We start from the raw sequence: 19,218 nt of genomic DNA, 5'->3' as shown, positions 1-19,218 counted from the left end.
TAATGAATCTAGTTCAATCAGCTAGCTTACAAAACTAACAATGGTGCATGAACACTGATGTTAACAACTCAGTAATAAAAATAATTCAGCGTGACTAACACTAGCATGTAAATCAATGCACTGAAACTACAAAAGAACGAAAAATTGGGTAGAGAGCCATGCTGTACTAAATGCTTAATCTTTCTAATGCAATGCGGAAGTTACTTGATTTATGTTTTCAGAGATTACGGATGCATTTATTCTGTAGTTAGGTGCAGAATCCAGCCAGGAAGTACGCTATTTGTATTCCATGGCTCCAATTCAAACTCTTGCAGCCAGGAGTGTTCTGTCAAATGAATGCTTACACTGTAGTGAAATGCCATGCAGTGCAAGAATGCCTCCACCAGGAGGGTCTTCACACTAGTTACCTATGGGGTTAGTTTGGAAAACAATAACACAAGTAAAACTAGATGAATGAAGGTCACCTTTCACAAGCAAATGCAATTTTAAAAATGACCCTTTCTGAAACACAATACTTTTATAATATCACAACCTATAATGATTAGAACAAGCTTAGCTTTAAAGGTATACAGCTCTAAAGATCTTAACTTTTATTTGGTAGATAAATTAAGTAATCTATATCCCTTTTTACCTTTCTGTTCCAATCTAAACTGCTTACTATACGACCTAACTTGGTACATCCGCAAACCTGCATATAGTTCCTTTCTTAAAGCAAGTTGGAAGCATAATAACAGACTGTGGCACAACTATTGCTGCCTGTGGGACATGACTAGTCACATCCTGTGAAGTGGACTAAAAATCCATTAGCACTACTTTCTTCTCTGCTAACCAAGTCACCAAACCCAGTCAGTTGAATTGCTTCAATGACATGCGCTCTCATTTCTTTTAACCAATTCTTTAAACAAACAAATGCCTTTTGGAAGTCTGTATTGTTGCGAAGCTGGTGTGTGTAAACTTGTAAAATGGAGAAAGCACTGTGTGGTCCCTTTAAAAGATTGTATTTTTTCTATGTTTGGAGATCCAGAAAAGATGTCTGTAGGTTTGCAGGTGCACAGAGCTCCTGAATTGAAACATTCGTATCAAAAGGCTAGCAGCTAAAGCAGCAGTCTTTATCAAGACAACAGTCTTTTCAAATTTAGTCAATCGGTTTAAATCAGGCCCTTAGCTACCTATTAAATTTAATGATTTTGATGATCCAGAACCAATCCGAGTGTAAAAATATTGATAATTCATCAAGATAGTTCATCAACAGAATTTAGAGTCTTGAAATTACAGCCAGGTTACACTTGTCTTACAGAACTTACTGTGTCTTCTCTGCTGAACTTCTGTTAGGAGGATTCTTTCTGTGAATTCTTCTGTCTGGAACATTAACTAAGATTGCCACAGTACCTTTATTAATTAGATGATGGTTACACTCAGAGCTTAGAGAATTCTGTGACAGTGATTTTTCTCTTTAGGGATGATGGTTGTTAACTCTAACAGATGGCAGTTGCTCTCATCTTTTAGACCTTTGACCTATCAATATTTTTACATTCGGACTGGTCCTGGGTTGTCAAAACCATCAGGTTTAAATTTAGTAGGTAGCTAAGGGCCTGATTTAAATTGATAGGCTAAATTTAAAAAGACTGCTGCTTTAGCTGCTAGTCTTTTGATGCAAATGTTTCAATTCAGCTGCTCTGTGCACTCTCAAACCAACAAGTCTCTAAGCATAAAAAAAGCCATCTTTTAAAAGGGACCACGCAATGCTTTCTCTATTTTACAATTGCACAATTTTACACACACCAACTCTGCAACAGAATCATACCCATACACATCTTAGCTTGTCACCTTCATGACTAGGTTCATTAGACAGGACCAACCTGTTTAAAAATCTATGCTAGCACTGTCTCATTAGCGTGCCTTAAGAAAACAAGGTTTGTATACTTTGACTGCATTAGAACGATAAATTTAATACCATTAATTTTGTTTAGTTCTGTAATTCAGAATCTCAATTTGCCTTAGAATGGAAAGTGGAAAAAGAGATGTAAGTTACAATGAATGGCAACAACAGAATATTAGCTTTTACTAAAGGCTCAGTGGTTAGCACTGCTGCCTCACAGCACCAGGGTCCCAGGTTCGATTCCAGCCTCGGGTGGCTGTCTGTGTGGAGTTTGCACATTCTCCCTGTGTCTGCATGGGTTTCCTCCCACAGTCCAAAGATGTGCAAGTCAGGTGAATTGGCCATGCTAAATTACTCATAATGTTCAGTGCATTAGTCAGAGGGGAAGTGGATCTGGGAGGGTTACTCTTTGGAGGGTCGGTGTGGACTGGTTGGGCCGAAGGATCTGTTTCCACACTGTAGGAAATCTAATCTAATAGGAGTCCTACAATGTAATGTAGTATTGTCCTTCACACTGAAGGCTTTTAAGGCAGACTTCTTTTCTGGCACAACTAATCTGATGGTCTTCAGAACATTAGTCATCTAAAAAAGTTCATAGTGTTACCAACTCTGTTGGTGCCGCACTGGGAGCATCTCCCATAACCAATTTAGTTTACACAATAGACAGCCAGTTTCTCGAATCAGAGGGAAAAGAGGGCTGGTACTGCCAACAATGTTCAAATCCCAGGAATGTACACTAAAACACTCACTGGATTAGTGGTGCTGGAAGAGCACAGCAGTTCAGGCAGCATCCAACGAGCAGCGAAATTGACTTTTCGGGCAAAAGCCTTTATTCCTGATGAAGGGCTTTTGCCCGAAACATCGATTTCGCTGCTCGTTGGATGCTGCCTGAACTGCTGTGCTCTTCCAGCACCACTAATCCAGTATTTGGTTTTCAGCATCTGCAGTCATTGTTTTTACCTTGTTGACTAAAACACTCAGACAGCAGTACATCTTCCATTTATTATGTGATAAAACTCACAGCATTAACCATTGCTATAGTTTACGAAGGAAAAGTTAGAAGATGGACATTGGTTAGGCCACTTTTGGAATATTGTGTCCAATTCTGGTCTCCCTCCTATCGGAAAGGTGTTGTGAAACTTGAAGAAGTTCAGAAAAGATTTACAAGGATGTTGCCAGGGTTGGAGGATTCGAGCTATAGAGAGAGGCTGAACAGGCTGGGGCTGTTTTCCCTGGAGCGTCAGAGGCTGAGGGGTGACCTTATAGAGGTTTATAGAATCAGGATGGGCATGTATTGTGTATTCTGTACACGTTCGACTACACTGACAATAGGGTAAATAGACAAGGTCTTTTCCCTAGGGTGGGAGAGTCCAGACCTAGAGGGCATAGGTTGAGGGTGAGAGGGCCAACTTTTTCACGCAGAGGGTGGTGCGTGTATGGGATGAGTTGCCAGAGGAAGTGGTGGAGGCTAGTATAATTACAATATTTAAAAGGCACCTGGATGGGTAAATGAATAGGAAGGGTATAGATGGACTGACAAATGGGACTAAATTAGTTTAGGAAATCTGGTCGGCATGGTCGAGTTGGACCAAAGGGTCTGTTTCCGTGCTGTACATCTCTATGACTCTATGTCATTGTAACAACAAATGATATTGCATGTGCATTTATACTGTATGTGTCAGCTGTCCTTCAGTTTGTAGCACTTCTCGCCTCAGAGTCAGATAGTTCTCGGTTCAAATATCAGACCAGGTCTTGAGCGCAAAAATCAAAATTGATGCTTGGGTTGGAGGCTTAAGGAGTGCTGTCCTTCAGATGAGATCCAATCTGCCTTCTCAAGTAGGTACACAAGGCAGCATTTCCTACTTACAGCATGGAGGCTATTCCTAATGCCCTAGTCAATACTTACCTCTCAATCAGCATTACAAAAGGCTGAGATTCTTGTCATGTGTCCATGTGCACATGCAAACAGTTTTGGAGGGACACAGCCTGTGTGAGGGAGAGATTGGAATCCAGGAAAAAGTGCAGGGGTAGAGATTGGGAACTAGGAAAGGAGCGGGGGGGGGGGGGGGGGGGAGAAGGGGTAGCTGAAATAACTGCACAGAGGCTGTTTTCCTGTCACCAAGTCACTCTTTATTCACACATGGAGAGTCTTTGACACTGATCCAGCTCCCTCAGAGCAAGCTCTCAGCAGGAGCAGGATGTCTGATATTCCTCTGTATATCTGTTAGTGAGGGCTCACTGACTGGAGCAGATTACCAGCCCCAGTCAGGAATATCATACTCTATATTCTGGCTGACCTCATTATAATAGCGAGTCGGATCCAGGAAGAAGGGAGGAGTAGAGACTGGAATGCAGAAAAGGGTGGAGGGGGTGGGGTTAAGGGCTGGATTGGGATCTGGAGTGGGAAGAGGAGTTCTGGGTTGGAGGAGATCAAAAGCTGGGAAGATGGAGGGATGGGGCAGAGACTGGAATCAGGGAGAGAACCAGAAGAGGGATGGAGGGGCAAGAGAGCCAAGGGGAGTTTTGAGGAAAGGTGACAGAGAGCCTCTCAGCTCATGGGCCCTCCTTGTCACATTCCCCCACCCTCACAAGTCCAGGCCCACCTTGTCACTCCTCACTGCCTGGCTGCTGGGCCCTCTTCCCTCCTCACTCCAGGGACATCCCCCTGTTCTACAGCCAGCATCTCCTCTCCCCACCGCTAAACCCCATTTTAAAATCACAGGCATCCTTGCAGGTGCACGGTACTGCATTTGTGCATGATGGCAGATGTAACTTGTACATGATGACATACTGCATTGGAACCATGTGCATGCATGTTGTTAAATTAACATAAATGTGTAGTTGCCCCTAGTAGCTGGTGTCAGCAAACACTGCCATCAGAGAAAGAGATTATCTGGTCATTATCACGTTGCTGCTTGTAGAAGTGCACCATGTGCAACTTGCTATTTCCAACATTTCATCAGCAACTACATTTCAAAAATAAAACTTTACTGGCAAAGTGCTTTGAGTTGTCTGGTGGTTGTGAAAGTGTGGTATCAGTGCACAATTTTCTTTTGCTTATTTCAGTTTGAATAACATTGGTGTTAAGGTAGTGAAAATACATACCATGGCTATTTTGAAGCCAAAGCCTGGTTCTCCCAAAATGTTCTCCTTTGGTATTTTGCAGTCTTCAAAAATGAGGTTTGTAGTGGATGATGCTCTAATTCCCAATTTGTCTTCTTTCTTTCCCAAGGATAACCCTGGTGTAGGCATTGGAATCAAGAATGCACTTATTCCCTGTGAACGCAATGCAGACAAAATATATCAGATACACTGGAATAAAAAAATGGAATAAATTATTTTTAAACATTTTTAATTTCTTTAAAAATTTTTCATATACTTTGTGATCTTTATAAAATACTAGTTTGGCCTCAATGGTGCATTATTAAGAACGTGAAGGCATTAGAAGAGATGCAGAAAATAATTATCAGAAAGGTTCCAAGGATGAGGAACTTCAGGTGTACTGGTAGGTTGGAGAAATTAGAACTGTTCTCCTTAAAGAAGATTACATAGGAAGTTGGGAGAGATATTCAAAATGATAACTGCTCTGGACAGAGTAGATGGTAAAAACTGTACCAATAGAGTCAAGAACCAGATTAGAACATTTTAAGGTAACTTGCAAAAGAAACAATGGTAAAGTGAGGAAAAGCAGTTTTACACAGTGAGTAGGTGTGATCTGGCATCAACTGCCTGAGAGTAGGCGGGAGCAAATTCAATCAAGGCCTTCAATAAAGAATTGGATAATCATCTTAAGAAAAAAAAAGGCATGATTATGTAGGAACAGATGGGGCATTGAACCAGGTGAGTTGCTGTTACAGAAATTGCAGGCTTGATGGTTTGATTCGCCTCTTTCTGTGTCATAACTGGTCTAAGATTATTTTATTGTCTTCATGTTCTCCCTCCTATCCTGACCCCATTCACACGAATGGTTCCAACTGACATCGGACACTTCAGAACCAGAGACACAATGAAATACTTTCAATCTAATTATTTGCATGTCATAGTTAAGAGTTTTTCTCCATTTCTGGGGAAATACCATTCCCTGCCAGTTTACTTTACAGACTCTTTGTAGCTAGGATATTCCCAAGGGAAGTCAATCCTCTGGACCCACAGTTAACAAGAAGCAGACTGGGGAGAGAGAAAGAGCTGCACAGTCTGACAGCTTTGATCATGTGCCCCAAGGTGGAACAAAAACAAAGGCAAACGTTATTAAAATGGGCACTGAAAGATTACAAAAAGTGGCATGAACAAGGCATTTTTAAAATAGCAAACACAATCTTGAAATCACACTCGATGTACTAAAAATATGACAATATATGGGGAAGGAAGCAAAAACTTCAAGGACAAAAATAAGTTTAACATTAAGATGAGTAGTTACGTGAAACATAGAAGTTAATTGAACACCAATTTTAGACTAACAAGCGACAAATTAGGGACAAAATTGTGTTGCTTTGAACCAGAAACAGATGAGTTGAAACTGTGTCATCACACTTCATGTGGGGTTTCTCTGTTCATCGATTTAAGCTTGATTCAATCAAAGGCCTCTGACATTTAAAAAAAAATGCTCACAACATCATAGGAATTACAGTGTTGAAGACGGTCATTCTGCATGCAAGGCTGTGTTGATGCTAGCTGTTCAGGTGCAGTTATCTAATCCAATCTGCCCTTATGATATTCCACATTCCACTTTAAGTGAAATAGCAAATTGTGCAACCTATTCTGCCATTCAATTAAATTTTGATGGATTGCTACTTCAAAATTATTCACCCACCTTTGATCTAGATTCCTTGATAGAGTCATCCAGTCAGACAGCACAGAAACAGACCTTTCAGTCCAACTTATCCGCACTGACCAGACATCCCAATCTGACCTAGTCTCATTTGCCAGAAATTGCCCCATATCGTTCTAAATCCTTCCTACTCAGATATCCATCCAGATGTCTCTTAAATGGTGTAACTGTATCAACCTCCACTACTTCCTCTGGCAGCTCATGCCATACATGCACCACCCTCTGCATGAGAAAATTATCCCTCAGGTCCTTTTTAAATCTTTCCCCTCTCACCACAAACCTATGCCCTCTATAGTTTTGGACTCCCCACCCTCGGAAAAAGACCTTGGCTAATCACCCTATCCATGATTTTATCCGATGCTCCAGAGAAAAAGGCCCCAATCTATTCAGATTCTCCCTACAGAACAAAACGCTCCAGTCCCAGCAACATTTTTGTAAGTCTTTTCTGTACCCTCTCAGGTTTAACAACATCCTTCCTATATAAGGGCAACTAGAATTGTATGCAGTATTCCAAAAGTGGTCTCAACAATGCCCAGTACAGCCACAACAAAAAATCCCAACTCAATGTTTTGACCAATGAAAGCAAGCATGCCAAGCACCTTCTTTACAACCCTGTCCGCCTGCGACTCCACTTCCAAGGAACTATGTACTAGCTTTCTTTGTTTGACAACTCTCCCCAGGCTCCTCCAATTAACTGTGTAAGTCTTGTTCTGGTTTGCCTTATCAAAACGTAACACCTCATATTTATCTAAATTAAGCTCTATCTGCCACTCTTTGGCCCATTGGCCTAATCTGATAAAGGTCCCATTGTATTCTGAAATAATTTTCTTCACTGTCCACCACACCATCTATTTTGGTGTCATCTGCAAACTTACTAACCATACCTCCTATTTCCACATCCAAAAGCAGTGGACCCATCAGTGATCCTTATGGCACACCACTAGTCACAGGCCTCCAGTCTGAAAATCTCTGATTTGATTTGATTTATTCTTGTTACGTGTACTGAGATAAAATGAAAAGTATTGTTTTGCGTGCTATCCAGGCAAATCATACCTTACATGAATCAGTCAGGGTGATAGAACAGAATGCAGAATATAGTGTTATAACTACAGAGGAGGTGCAGAGAAAGATCAACTCTAATGTCTGAGAGGCCTGTCATTAGTCTGAGAGCAGCAGGGAAGAAGCTGTTCTTGAACTTGTTGGTACATGTTTTCAAACTTTGCTATTTTTTGCCTGATGAAAGAGGGTGGAAGAGAGTATAACAAGGTGAGAGGGATATTTCATTGTGTTGGTTGCTTTCCCATGGCAACAGGAAGTACAGGTGGAGTCAATGCAAGGAAGGCAAGTTTTCATGATGGACCGGGTGACGTTCACAACTTTCTGGAATTTCTTGTGGTCTTGGACAAAGCAGTTGGCATACCAAGCTGTGATGCATCTATAGGATGCTTTCTATGATGCATGTATAAAAATTGGCAAGAGTCATTGTGGACATGCTGAATTTCCTTAGACTTCTGAAGTAGAGGCATTGGTATGCATTCTTGACTGTAGCATTGGACTGAGAAAGATTGTTGGTGATATTCACTCCTAGGAACTTGAAGCTCTTGACTATCTCTACCTCAGCACCATTAATATAGACTGGGGCGTGTCCTCCATTCTGCTTCCTGAAGTTGACGACCAGCTCCTTCACATTTTGCTGACATTGAGGGAGATTATTGACTTTAAACCATGCTACTAAGCTATCTGTCTCTTTCCCGTACTCTGTTGCATCATTGTTTGAGATCTGACGAACTATGGTGGTGTCATCAGCAAACTTGTAAATGAAGTTAGAGCAGAATTTGGCCACACAGTCGTGGGTGTATAAGGAATATAGTAAGGCTGAGTACAAAGCCTTGTAGGGCACCAGTGTTGAAGATTATCCTGGAGGAGGTATTGTCGCCTGTCCTTACTGATTGCGGTCTGTGGATCAGGAAGTTAAGGATCCAGTTGCAAACGGGGGAGCAGAGTCCTAAGTCTTGGAATTTGGAGGTGAGTATCTACCCAAGTCTTGAAAATTTTAATTGGCACAACTCCCACAGCCTTTTCACGCATACTTTAAATGAGAAGGCCATGAAGATCATCATGCCTATACTAGTTCTTGTTTAATTAGTCCCAATCTCCTACCCATACCAAAGATTCCTGAACATTTTTCTCCTTCAGGAACTCACCCAATTTCTGTTTGAAAGTTATGCCTGAACCCGCTGTTTCCACCATTCTTTCAGCCAGTTTGTTCAACCAATGGCAACTCGCTGTTTAAACTGTTTTTCCTCATGTTGTCTCTGTTTTTCTTTAAACAATTACCTCAAATTAGAGTCCTTTGGTTTTTCTTTTTTCTCAGAACAGTTCTGAAGAAGAATCACAGTGATAGGGTTAGGGTCCAAAATGTTAACTCTATCTCTCTCTCCTCAGATGCCGCCAGACCTGCTGAGTTTCCCTAAGCATTCACAATGTTTATGTTGGATTGCCAGCATCCACAGTATTTTACTTTCATTCCATTACATTCTTCCCTCCTTTCTAAATAAAAGTTTTGTCTCTCTCTCCCTCGACCCATTTCATACTAAGCAGCTACCGCTCCTTTAATCCCACAAACTCCAATTTTGCGGGCGAGTTTATTATCAGCAACATTATGAAATGCCATTTGAAAGTCCAAATACAAATCAACTGCACTAAGCATCTCCACTACTTCATCCAAGAACTTTTGGTGGTGACAGCTGGGTAAGGTAGCTCCAGATTTTCAACACTATTTATGAGAAAATGTGCTTCTTTATTTCATTCCTAAACAGCCTAGTTTTGTTTTAATCATTCCTTCTTGTTTTGGACTACCTCACCAGAGAAGTATTTTCTCTGGACTGAATCTTATGGTTTTTGTCTAAGTATTGGTTTACATTCAGTTTTTTGGAGGCTTTGTCACCACACGGCCAGAAAGTTTTCTTGTCATACTCTGCCAAACCCACCACTTTGATTACCTACAACGTCCCTACATGTCTCGCATGTAACGATTCCCATCCCATCCTAGGAATGGAACACATTCCTGAAGGGAAGTCGATTTCGAAGCTACTTGGATGCTGCCTGAACTGCTGTGCTCTTCCAGCACCACTAATCCAGAATCTGGTTTCCAGCATCTGCAGTCATGTTTTTTACCTCACATTACCAACAGCAGCAGATACCCTGAAATTCACTGACGTACAGTGAATCCCCATCTTATTCAAAAGAGCATTGTGTATCTGGACTAGCAATGTCAGTCCAAGCTGCCCCACATCGTTCTTGACATCTGTCCCAGACTTGGAGGACGTAAGGAATACCAGCACCCTGCTTTCTGGGTAGGGACCCCGGATTGGGTCCTGTTGGATAGGGTGGAGCCAACGCAAGATGCCCTCTTTCCCCAGGACCATTACAGAAGGCCACAACAACAATCCATGCCAGTCTGGTTTGACGCTGCCATTTGGGTTAAACCAATCTCAGTTACTGGAGGAATACCCAGCACTGTAGGTAAAAATTTAATCTTCTCCACTCATTACAGTCTCCCCTCACAACTGCACCCAATCCCTTGATATTTCTTTGTTATTTGTTCATTTGTTGTGGGGGCCACTGATTAGGCCAGCATTTATTGCCTCGAGGCACAGTGACAGTAAATGTAGCTTTTGCACAATCAAGCTCGTTTGTTTTGGGAAGTCTGCAATGCACTCCATCAGAGACTCTCATCCACCAACTTGGCTGCTTGAACAAGCATTTGCGAGTCTAACTTGGAAAGTAAAGCAGCTTCTCTTCTAGGAGTAGCTGTGACTATTGTAACATGAGAATCGTATTTCAATAACCACATTACAGAACGTGCCTACAGAACAGTATTATCTTCACTTCAAGTATGAGAGTAAAGAAGGAGGAAAACAAAGCACTCATATCAGTTTATGAGAATATCTACATTCTCCAACGACATCATCAAGTGGTTAAACTGCAGAAAAAAGGAAACACATAGGCGAGTCTGTCAGTGTAGGCCACTGGCAGAAACTGTCTTTTGTGCTAAAATTGCAGCTGACAGTGAGACACAGTACTGACGGAATTTGTTGATAGCTAAAGACAAATTTCTACTTGTACATTTGGATTAGCATCTGGCTGCGGAAACAACGCCTTTCATCATCATCTAAAATACAGGGTATTCATGCAAAAGCAAAATGTTAAAGTACAGCTATTCTAATCTTGTGAGAGCCACAGTTGGAACAGCATTACAGCTGACAGTTTGCAGATACTTTTGCCAGTGCAAGCATTAATGAAATCTAAAGTCCTTAATAAACATGCTGATTCGTTCTTCTCAAAAACAAACAGCTATTGATGTGGAAGCCTAACCCACTGAAAGCTTGTTTAAAAAATCGGTCCAGGTGTCAGCTTAGCATGGTGAAGGATAAACTATAGTGGCAAGATTTCATTGTCTTCAGATACAGACCCTACAAATGTGTACTCAAGGCACTCTGTGAATAAAGTACATTCTGTATCCATGAACATCGAATGGCCTTTTTCATAACTGAACCACTTCCATTGGATTTTTGTTCTGAGAAAGGGTCACTCAACCCAAATTGTTAACTCTGATTTCTCTCCACAGATGCTGCCAGACCTGCTAAGATTTTCCAGCAATTTCTATTTTAGTTTCCATGGGATTTCTGTTGTCATCAGATTGCCTTACTCTGCAGAGAATTCTGTTGCAAAATCATTAACTGCACAATCAAGTCCAATGCCATGATTCGGAGTTGGACTGGGGTGTACAAAGTTAAAAATCACACAACACCAGGTTATAGTCCAACAGGTTTAATTGGAAGCACACTAGCTTTCGGAGCAATGCTCCTTCATCAGCGTCGCTCCAAAAGCTAGTGTGCTTCCAATAAAACCTGTTGGACTATAACCTGGTGTTGTGTGATTTTTAAGTCCAATGCCAATAGAGATGATAAATTTAGCACAACTTGCCTCATCATTGGACTACGGTAAACATTGTGGTCATGTTCATAGTACCATGTGAGATGCTCTGGGTAGATTCACAGTCATCAAACTTCATTATTAGCATTAGCCCAAGCTATCTATCCCAAGTAAGGAAGGATACCCACTCAAAGTCTTGGATAGAAGCGAGGTTTGGTCTTAATAAACAGAGTATGTTTATTACTTGGAATTTTTTTTAAAAATCTGAATTATATATAAATCATAGAATTCCCTACAGTGGGATTCTACAGTGCAAGTAGGCGATTCGACCCATCAAGTCCATGCTGACCTCCCAAAATCTTCCCACCCAGACCCACTACCACAACCCTATTCTGTAACCGTGTATTTCCCATGGCTAATCCACCTAGCATAAACATTCCTGAACACTATGGGTAATTTAACATGGCCAATCAACCTAACCTGCACATCTTTGGTCTGTGGAAGGAAACTGGAGCACGCGGAGAAAATCCACGCAGATACGGGGAGAAGGTGCAAATTCCAGGGGCGGCACGGGGGATCAGTGGTTAGCACTGCTGCCTCACAGCACCAGTTCAATTCCACCCTCAGGCGATTGTCTGTGTGATGTTTGCACATTCTCCCCGTGTCTGCATGGATTTCCTCCGGGTGCTCCGGTTTCCTCCCACAGTCCAAAGATGTGCAGGTCAGGTGAAATGGCCATGCTAAATTGCCCACAGCATTGGGTGCATTAGTCAGAGGGAAACAGATCTGGGTGGGTTACTCTTCAGAGGGTCGGTGTAGACTTATTGGGCCAAATAGCCTGTTTCCACACTGTAGGGAATCTAATCTAAAATCCACAGTCAACCGAGGGTGAATCAAACCCAGGTCCTTGGCGCTGAGAAGCAGCATTGCTAACCACTGAGCCACCATGTTGCCTTAACGTCTTTTATGTCTTGTGAGACCTCATGCTAGACATAAGAATACAGATATTATACTGCTTGTTACATCAATATTAGAGATGAACTTGCAACTTGAAACTGGTTAGCTGCTCCCAGGAATAGTTAGTTATATCTCAATGAGTGAAACGTTCCCTGTTTCTCAGATACTATTTCCTCTTTGTAATTTTATAACTACCTCTGTAGCATTCCCAGCTTCAAAACCTTCTGTGATCTTCATTTATTGCCATTATTCCAACAATGACAGCTACACATTCAAATGTCTCTCTCCACCTGTATGCTGCTCCTCAAATCCTTCCTAATACCTCTTTATAATAGCTCAATGCCAAATTTTGTTTCATTACCTACCCATGAAGCACACTGGGACAATTTATTATGTTAAAGGTGCTACAGGATCACTGTACACTTAAAGTTTGTCTCCATATAACTGTTGTGCTGGGTTGTCTCCAACTTCCAACATTTATCGTTCAGGACATTGGTCCATGAGGAAGGAAATAAGGCAGGAAGGAAATCTCAGGAAGGCTATCACTCACATTTGGCAATGGAACCATAAAGTGTACAGCAAACATAATCCCTTCCTTCCTGGTATGCATAAATCTACACTTTTCAGGAAAGGTCATAAGATAGCTATCAGAAGCAGTCCCATTTATGTTATGCATTTATTTATACGTTGTGGAAATCATTAACAAGGGGAGCACGTATTTTCTTTTCCTATCAGACAATACTAGTAAGCTGCTTCTTCAGGAAATGAAGTACATATTGCAAATTTCCCAGCCTCTGACCTGTCATTGCAGTCCTAGAATAGAAACCCTAAAGTGGGGAAGCAGGCCATTCAGCCCATTAAGTCCACACTGACCCTCCAAAGAGCTTCCTACCCAGACCCACCCCTCTACACTATCCCCATACCCTACATTTCCCATGGCTAATTCACCTAACCTGCACATCCCTGTACACCACAGGGCAATTTAGCATGGCCCATCTACTTAACCAGCACATCTTTGGACTATGGGAGGAAACCGTGTCAATACAGCGAGAATGTGCAAACTCCACACAGGATGGAATCAAACCTAGGTCCTCGGTGCTGTGAGGTAACAGTGCTAACCACTGAGCCACCATTACATCCAAGTCATGGTGCTTAAGACCATAAGACCATAAGACATAGGAGTGGAAGTAAGGCCATTCGGCCCATTGAGTCCACTCCGCCATTCAATCATGGCTGATGCGCATTTCAGCTCCACTTGCCAGCATTCTCCCCGTAGCCCTTAATTCCTCTAGACAACAAGAACCTATCAATCTCGGCCTTGAAGACATTTAGCGTCCCGGCTTCCACTGCACTCCGTGGCAATGAATTCCACAGGCCCACCACTCTCTGGCTGAAGAAATGTCTCCGCATTTCCGTTCTGAAATGACCCCCTCTAATTCTAAGGCTGTGTCCACGGGTCCTAGTCTCCTCGCCTAACAGAAACAATTTTCTAGCATCCACCTTTTCAAAGCCATGTATTATTTTGTACGTCTCTATTAGATCTCCCCTTAATCTTCTAAACTCCAACGAATACAATCCCAGTATCCTCAGCCGTTCCTCATATGCTAGACCTGTCATTCCAGGGATCATCCGTGTGAATCTCCGCTGGACACGTTCCAGTGCCAGTATGTCCTTCCTGAGGTGTGGGGACCAAAACTGGACACAGTACTCCAAATGGGGCCTAACCAGAGCTTTATAAAGTCTTAGTAGTACATCTCTGCTTTTATATTCCAACCCTCTTGAGATAAGAGACAACATTGCATTCGCTTTCTTAATCACAGACTCAACCTGCATGTTTACCTTTAGAGAATCCTCGACTAGCACTCCCAGATCCCTTTGTGCTTTGGCTTTATTAAGTTTCTCACCATTTAGAAAGTAGTCCATGCTTTTATTCTTTTTGCCAAAGTGCAAGACCTCGCACTTGCTCACGTTAAATTCCATCAGCCATTTCCTGGACCACTCTCCCAACCTGTCTAGATCCTTCTGTAGCCTCCCCACTTCCTCAGTACTACCTGCCTGTCCACCTAACTTCGTATCATCGGCAAACTTCGCTAGAATGCCCCCGGTTCCCTCATCCAAATCATTAATATATAATGCGAACAGCTGTGGCCCCAGCACCGAACCCTGCGGGACACCGCTCGTCACCGGCTGCCATTCTGAAAAAGAACCTTTTATCCCAACTCTCTGCCTTCTGTTAGATAGCCAATCCTCAATCCATCCCAGCAGCTCACCTCGAACACCATGGGCCCTCACCTTGCTCAGCAGCCTCCCGTGTGGCACCTTATCAAAGGCCTTCTGAAAGTCCAGATAGACCACATCCACTGGGTTCCCCTGGTCTAACCTACCTGTTACCTCTTCAAAAAACTCAAACAGGTTTGTCAGGCATGACCTCCCTTTACTAAATCCATGTTGACTTGTTCTAATCAGACTCTGCTCTTCCAAGAATTTAGAAACCTCATCCTTAATGATGGATTCTAGAATTTTACCAACAACCGAGGTTAAGCTGATTGGCCTATAATTTTCCATCTTTTGCCTTGATCCTTTCTTGAACAAGGGGGTTACTACAGCCATCTTCCAATCATCCGGGACCTTTCCTGACTCCAGTGACTCTTGAAAGATCTCAACCAATGCCTCTGCTATTTCCTCAGCAACCTCTCTCAGAACTCTAGGGTGTATCCCATCGGGGCCAGGAGATTTATCAATTTTAAGACTTTTTAACTTTTCTAGCACTATCTCTTTCATAATGGCAACCATACTCAACTCAGCCCCGTGACACCCTTTAATTTTTGGGATATTACTCCTGTCTTCCACTGTGAAAACTGACGCAAAGTACTTGTTAAGTTCTCCTGCTATTTCCTTATCTCCCATCACTAGGCTCCCTGCATCAGTTTGAAGTGGCCCAATGTCTACTTTTGCCTGTTGTTTGTTTCTTATGTACTGAAAGAAACTTTTACTATTATTTCTAATATTACTGGCTAGCCTACCTTCATATTTGATCCTCTCATTTCTTATTACACTCTTTGTTATCCTCTGTTTGCTTTTGTATCCTTCCCAATCTTCTGATTTCCCACTGTTCTTAGCCACTTTATAGGATCTCTCTTTTTCTTTAATACATTTCCTGACTTCCTTTGTCAGCCAAGGTTGTCTAATCCCTCCCTGGTTAATCTTTCTTTTCTTGGGGATGAACCTCTGTACAGTGTCCTCAATTATACCTACAAACTCCTGCCATTTTTGCTCTAGTGTCTTCCCGGTTAGCCTCTGCTTCCAGTCTATTTTAGTCAGTTCCTCTCTCATGCCCTCATAATTACCTTTATTCAACTGTAACACCATTACATCAGATTTTGCCTTCTCCCTTTCAAACTCCAGACTGAACTCTACCATATTATGGTCGCTACTTCCTAAGGGTTCCCTTACTTTAAGATCTTTTATAGAGTCTGGTTCATTGCAAAGCACTAGATCCAGAATAGCCTGCTCTCTTGTGGGCTCCATGACAAGCTGTTCCAAAAAGCCATCCTGTAAGCATTCCATGAATTCCCTTTCTTTAGATCCACTAGCAACATTATTTACCCAGTCCACCTGCATATTGAAGTCACCCATGATCAATGTAACCTTGCCTTTCTGACATGCCTTCTCTATTTCCCGGTACATGTTGCGTCCCTGGTCCTGACCACTGTTAGGAGGTCTGTACACAACTCCAATTATGGTTTTTTTGCCTTTGTGGTTCCTCAATTCCACCCACACAGACTCCACATCATCCGACGCTATGTCATTCAATACCATAGATTTAATTTTGTTCTTAACTAACAAGGCAACCCCACCCCCTCTGCCCACCTCTCTGTCTTTTCGATAAGTTGAAAAACCATGGAGGTTTAACTGCCAGTCCTGACCCCCCTGTAACCAAGTCTCTGTGATGCCTACTACATCATAATCATTCACTATTATCTGTGCCATTAATTCATCGGCTTTGTTATGAATGCTACGAGCTTGGCAATGGTAAAGCTGTTGAATGCCAAGTAGAAATGGTTAGATGTTTGGGTAAATGGCACTGTCTGACTGAACTCCTTGTGATGTCTCTGCTTCCAGCAATCACCTTGTGCCAACTCTGACTCCAGCCAGAGTCCCAATTTTTAGTGCCTTCAGTCAGAGGAAATCAAAAGATACTAAGCCATTTAAAAAGCGAATAATTGATAAACCAGACAAACTAAATGATGATTATAAAAAAAGCCTTCTCCGGGTGAATTGATTTTAATAATGCTTTTGACAAGGTTCCACTTGGCAAACTGGCCAGAAAGTTAAAAGCTCATTGGATCCAAAGGCAAATGGCAAGATCCAAAATTGGCTAATGACAGGAATGTTGTGTTGTCTGACTGGAAACTAATTTTAACGAGGTTCCACATTACTCAGCATTGCATACCAGCTGATTGTGACATATAGTCAATGATTTTGACCAAATTGTAGGGGCTATGACTAAAGTGGTTCACAGATTTGCAGAGGATACAAAACATTGATCATTTCATTGACAGTAAGGAAGGAAGTTGCAGCAAGATATTGTTGGACTGGTCATGTTAAACAGCATACAGAGGAGATTGATGAGGATGCTGCCAGAAATGGAAAATTTCAGCTTTGAGAAAATCATGCATGGGCTGGGGTTGTTTTGCTTTTTGGAACTGAAGAGGCTAATGAAAAATTTAATTAATAAGTATAAAAGTATGACAGGCCTAACAGAATGGATAGAAGAGTCTATCTGCGAGTGGTGGTCAGTGGTTAGCGGCGAGATAAATAACCAGCAAGCACAGATTTAAAATAATTGTTAGAAGAATTCATAAGGAGTTGAGGTGTCATTCTTTTCATCCAGAGGATGGTAAGGATCTTCAGCTCTGTGCCTGAAGGCTGGTAGAGGAACCCTCAGTGAGTTTACAGAAAACCTGTTTATGCACTGAAGGTGTTAGAACCTACAGGTTAATAGAGTCATGGACTCATAGAGATGTACAGCATGGAAACAGACCCTTCGGTCCAACCCGTCCACGCCAACCAGACATCCCAACCCAATCTAGTCCCACCTGCCAGCACAAGGCCCATATCCCTCCAAACCCTTCCTATTCATATACCCATCCAAATGCCTTTTAAATGTTGCAATTGTACCAGCCTCCACCACTTCTTCTGGCAGCTCATTCCATACACGTACCACCCTCTGCGTGAAAAAGCTGCCCCTTTAGGTCTCTTTTGTATCTTTCCCCTCTCACCCTAAACCTATGCCCTCTAGTTCTGGACCCCCCGACCCCAGGGAAAAGACTTTATCTATTTATCCTATCCATGCCCCTCCTAATTTTGCAAACCTCTATAAGGTCACCCCTCAGCCTCCGATGCTCCAGGGAAAACAGTCCCAGCCTGTTCAGCCTCTCCTGTAGCTCAGATCCTCCAACCCTGGCAACATCCTTGTAAATCTTTTCTGAACCCTTTCAAGTTTCACAAAATCTTTCCGATAGGAAGGAGACCAGAATTGCACGCAATATTCCAACAGTGGCCTAACCAATGTCCTGTATAGTCGCAACATGACCTCCCAACTCCTGTACTCAATACTCTGACCAATAAAGGAAAGCTTACCAAATGCCTTCTTCACTATCCTATCTACCTGCGACTCCATTTCAAGGAGCTATGACCCTGCACTCCAAGGTCTCTTTGTTCAGCAACACTCCCTAGGACCTTACCATTAAGTGTATAAGTCCTGCTAAGATTTGCTTTCCCAAAATGCAGCACCTCGCATTTATCTGAATTAAACTCCATCTGCCACTTCTCAGCCCATTGGCCCATATGGTCCAGATCCTGTTGTAATCGGAGGTAACCCTCTTCGCTGTCCAGTACACCTCCAATTTTGATATCATCTGCAAACTTACTAACTGTACCTCTTATGCTCGCATCCAACCAAGAACTAGAAGAAGCATTACGTTGGACAATTATTTTTGACTGGCATGGACACAGTGGGCTAAGTGGTCTCCTTCTGTGTTGTAAATCTCTCCATGGAAAGCATTTAGAAACTTAAAAAGAAAAAGCAATATAGATTGGTTTCATAAGATAAGGCAAGGGAATACAAAATAATAAAAACACAAGACTGAGTGGGACTGCCCTGGCTGAGTCCATTCTTGTTTACCCAGTTATAAAAAAGGGAGTCAGCTCTGATGGCTCCCCTTCTCACCTCTACATTGTTGTCCCTGGAACTGCTCAGGGATATATCCTTGGTCTTTTTTCTATTTCTCAGCTACATGTTGTCTCTTGGCAACATCATTGGAGGCCATGAAACTGGATTCCAAATTGACAGTGCCATCCAGATATTCCTCTCTCAACTGCATCTGCATTATTTTTGCAGTTCTCCAGCATTCAGGGATATACAAACTACAATTTTCTGCAATTAAATATTGGGAAGACTGAAGTCATTGTGCTTGGCTCCCCAAATTTAATTCTCAAGACACTGAATCAAACCATCTCCCCAGCCACTCGCTCAAACTGAATGAGACTATCTCTAACATCAATGCAGAGGTGCTGGTGTTGCATTGGGGTGGACAAGGTCAGAAGTCAGATG

General features: G+C 42.2%; 1 protein-coding gene across 4 annotated transcripts in view; it reads right to left on the bottom strand.

Annotated features, from left to right (window-relative positions):
* The window catches only part of acads (acyl-CoA dehydrogenase short chain), a 196,175-nt gene that overhangs the window by 101,969 nt on the left and 74,988 nt on the right, over positions 1-19,218 (bottom strand). For all 4 annotated transcript variants that reach the window (XM_072587254.1, XM_072587253.1, XM_072587255.1 and 1 more), the window contains exon 6: positions 4,985-5,155. In XM_072587254.1, the coding sequence (XP_072443355.1) occupies positions 4,985-5,155 (171 nt within the window). The remainder of the gene's footprint in view (positions 1-4,984; positions 5,156-19,218) is intronic.

Source organism: Chiloscyllium punctatum, chromosome 17, assembly GCF_047496795.1.
Source record: "Chiloscyllium punctatum isolate Juve2018m chromosome 17, sChiPun1.3, whole genome shotgun sequence".
Classification (NCBI taxonomy): Eukaryota; Metazoa; Chordata; class Chondrichthyes; order Orectolobiformes; family Hemiscylliidae; genus Chiloscyllium; species Chiloscyllium punctatum.
Note: the sequence above shows the minus strand (reverse complement) of the source record. Positions and strands in the feature narration are given on the sequence as shown.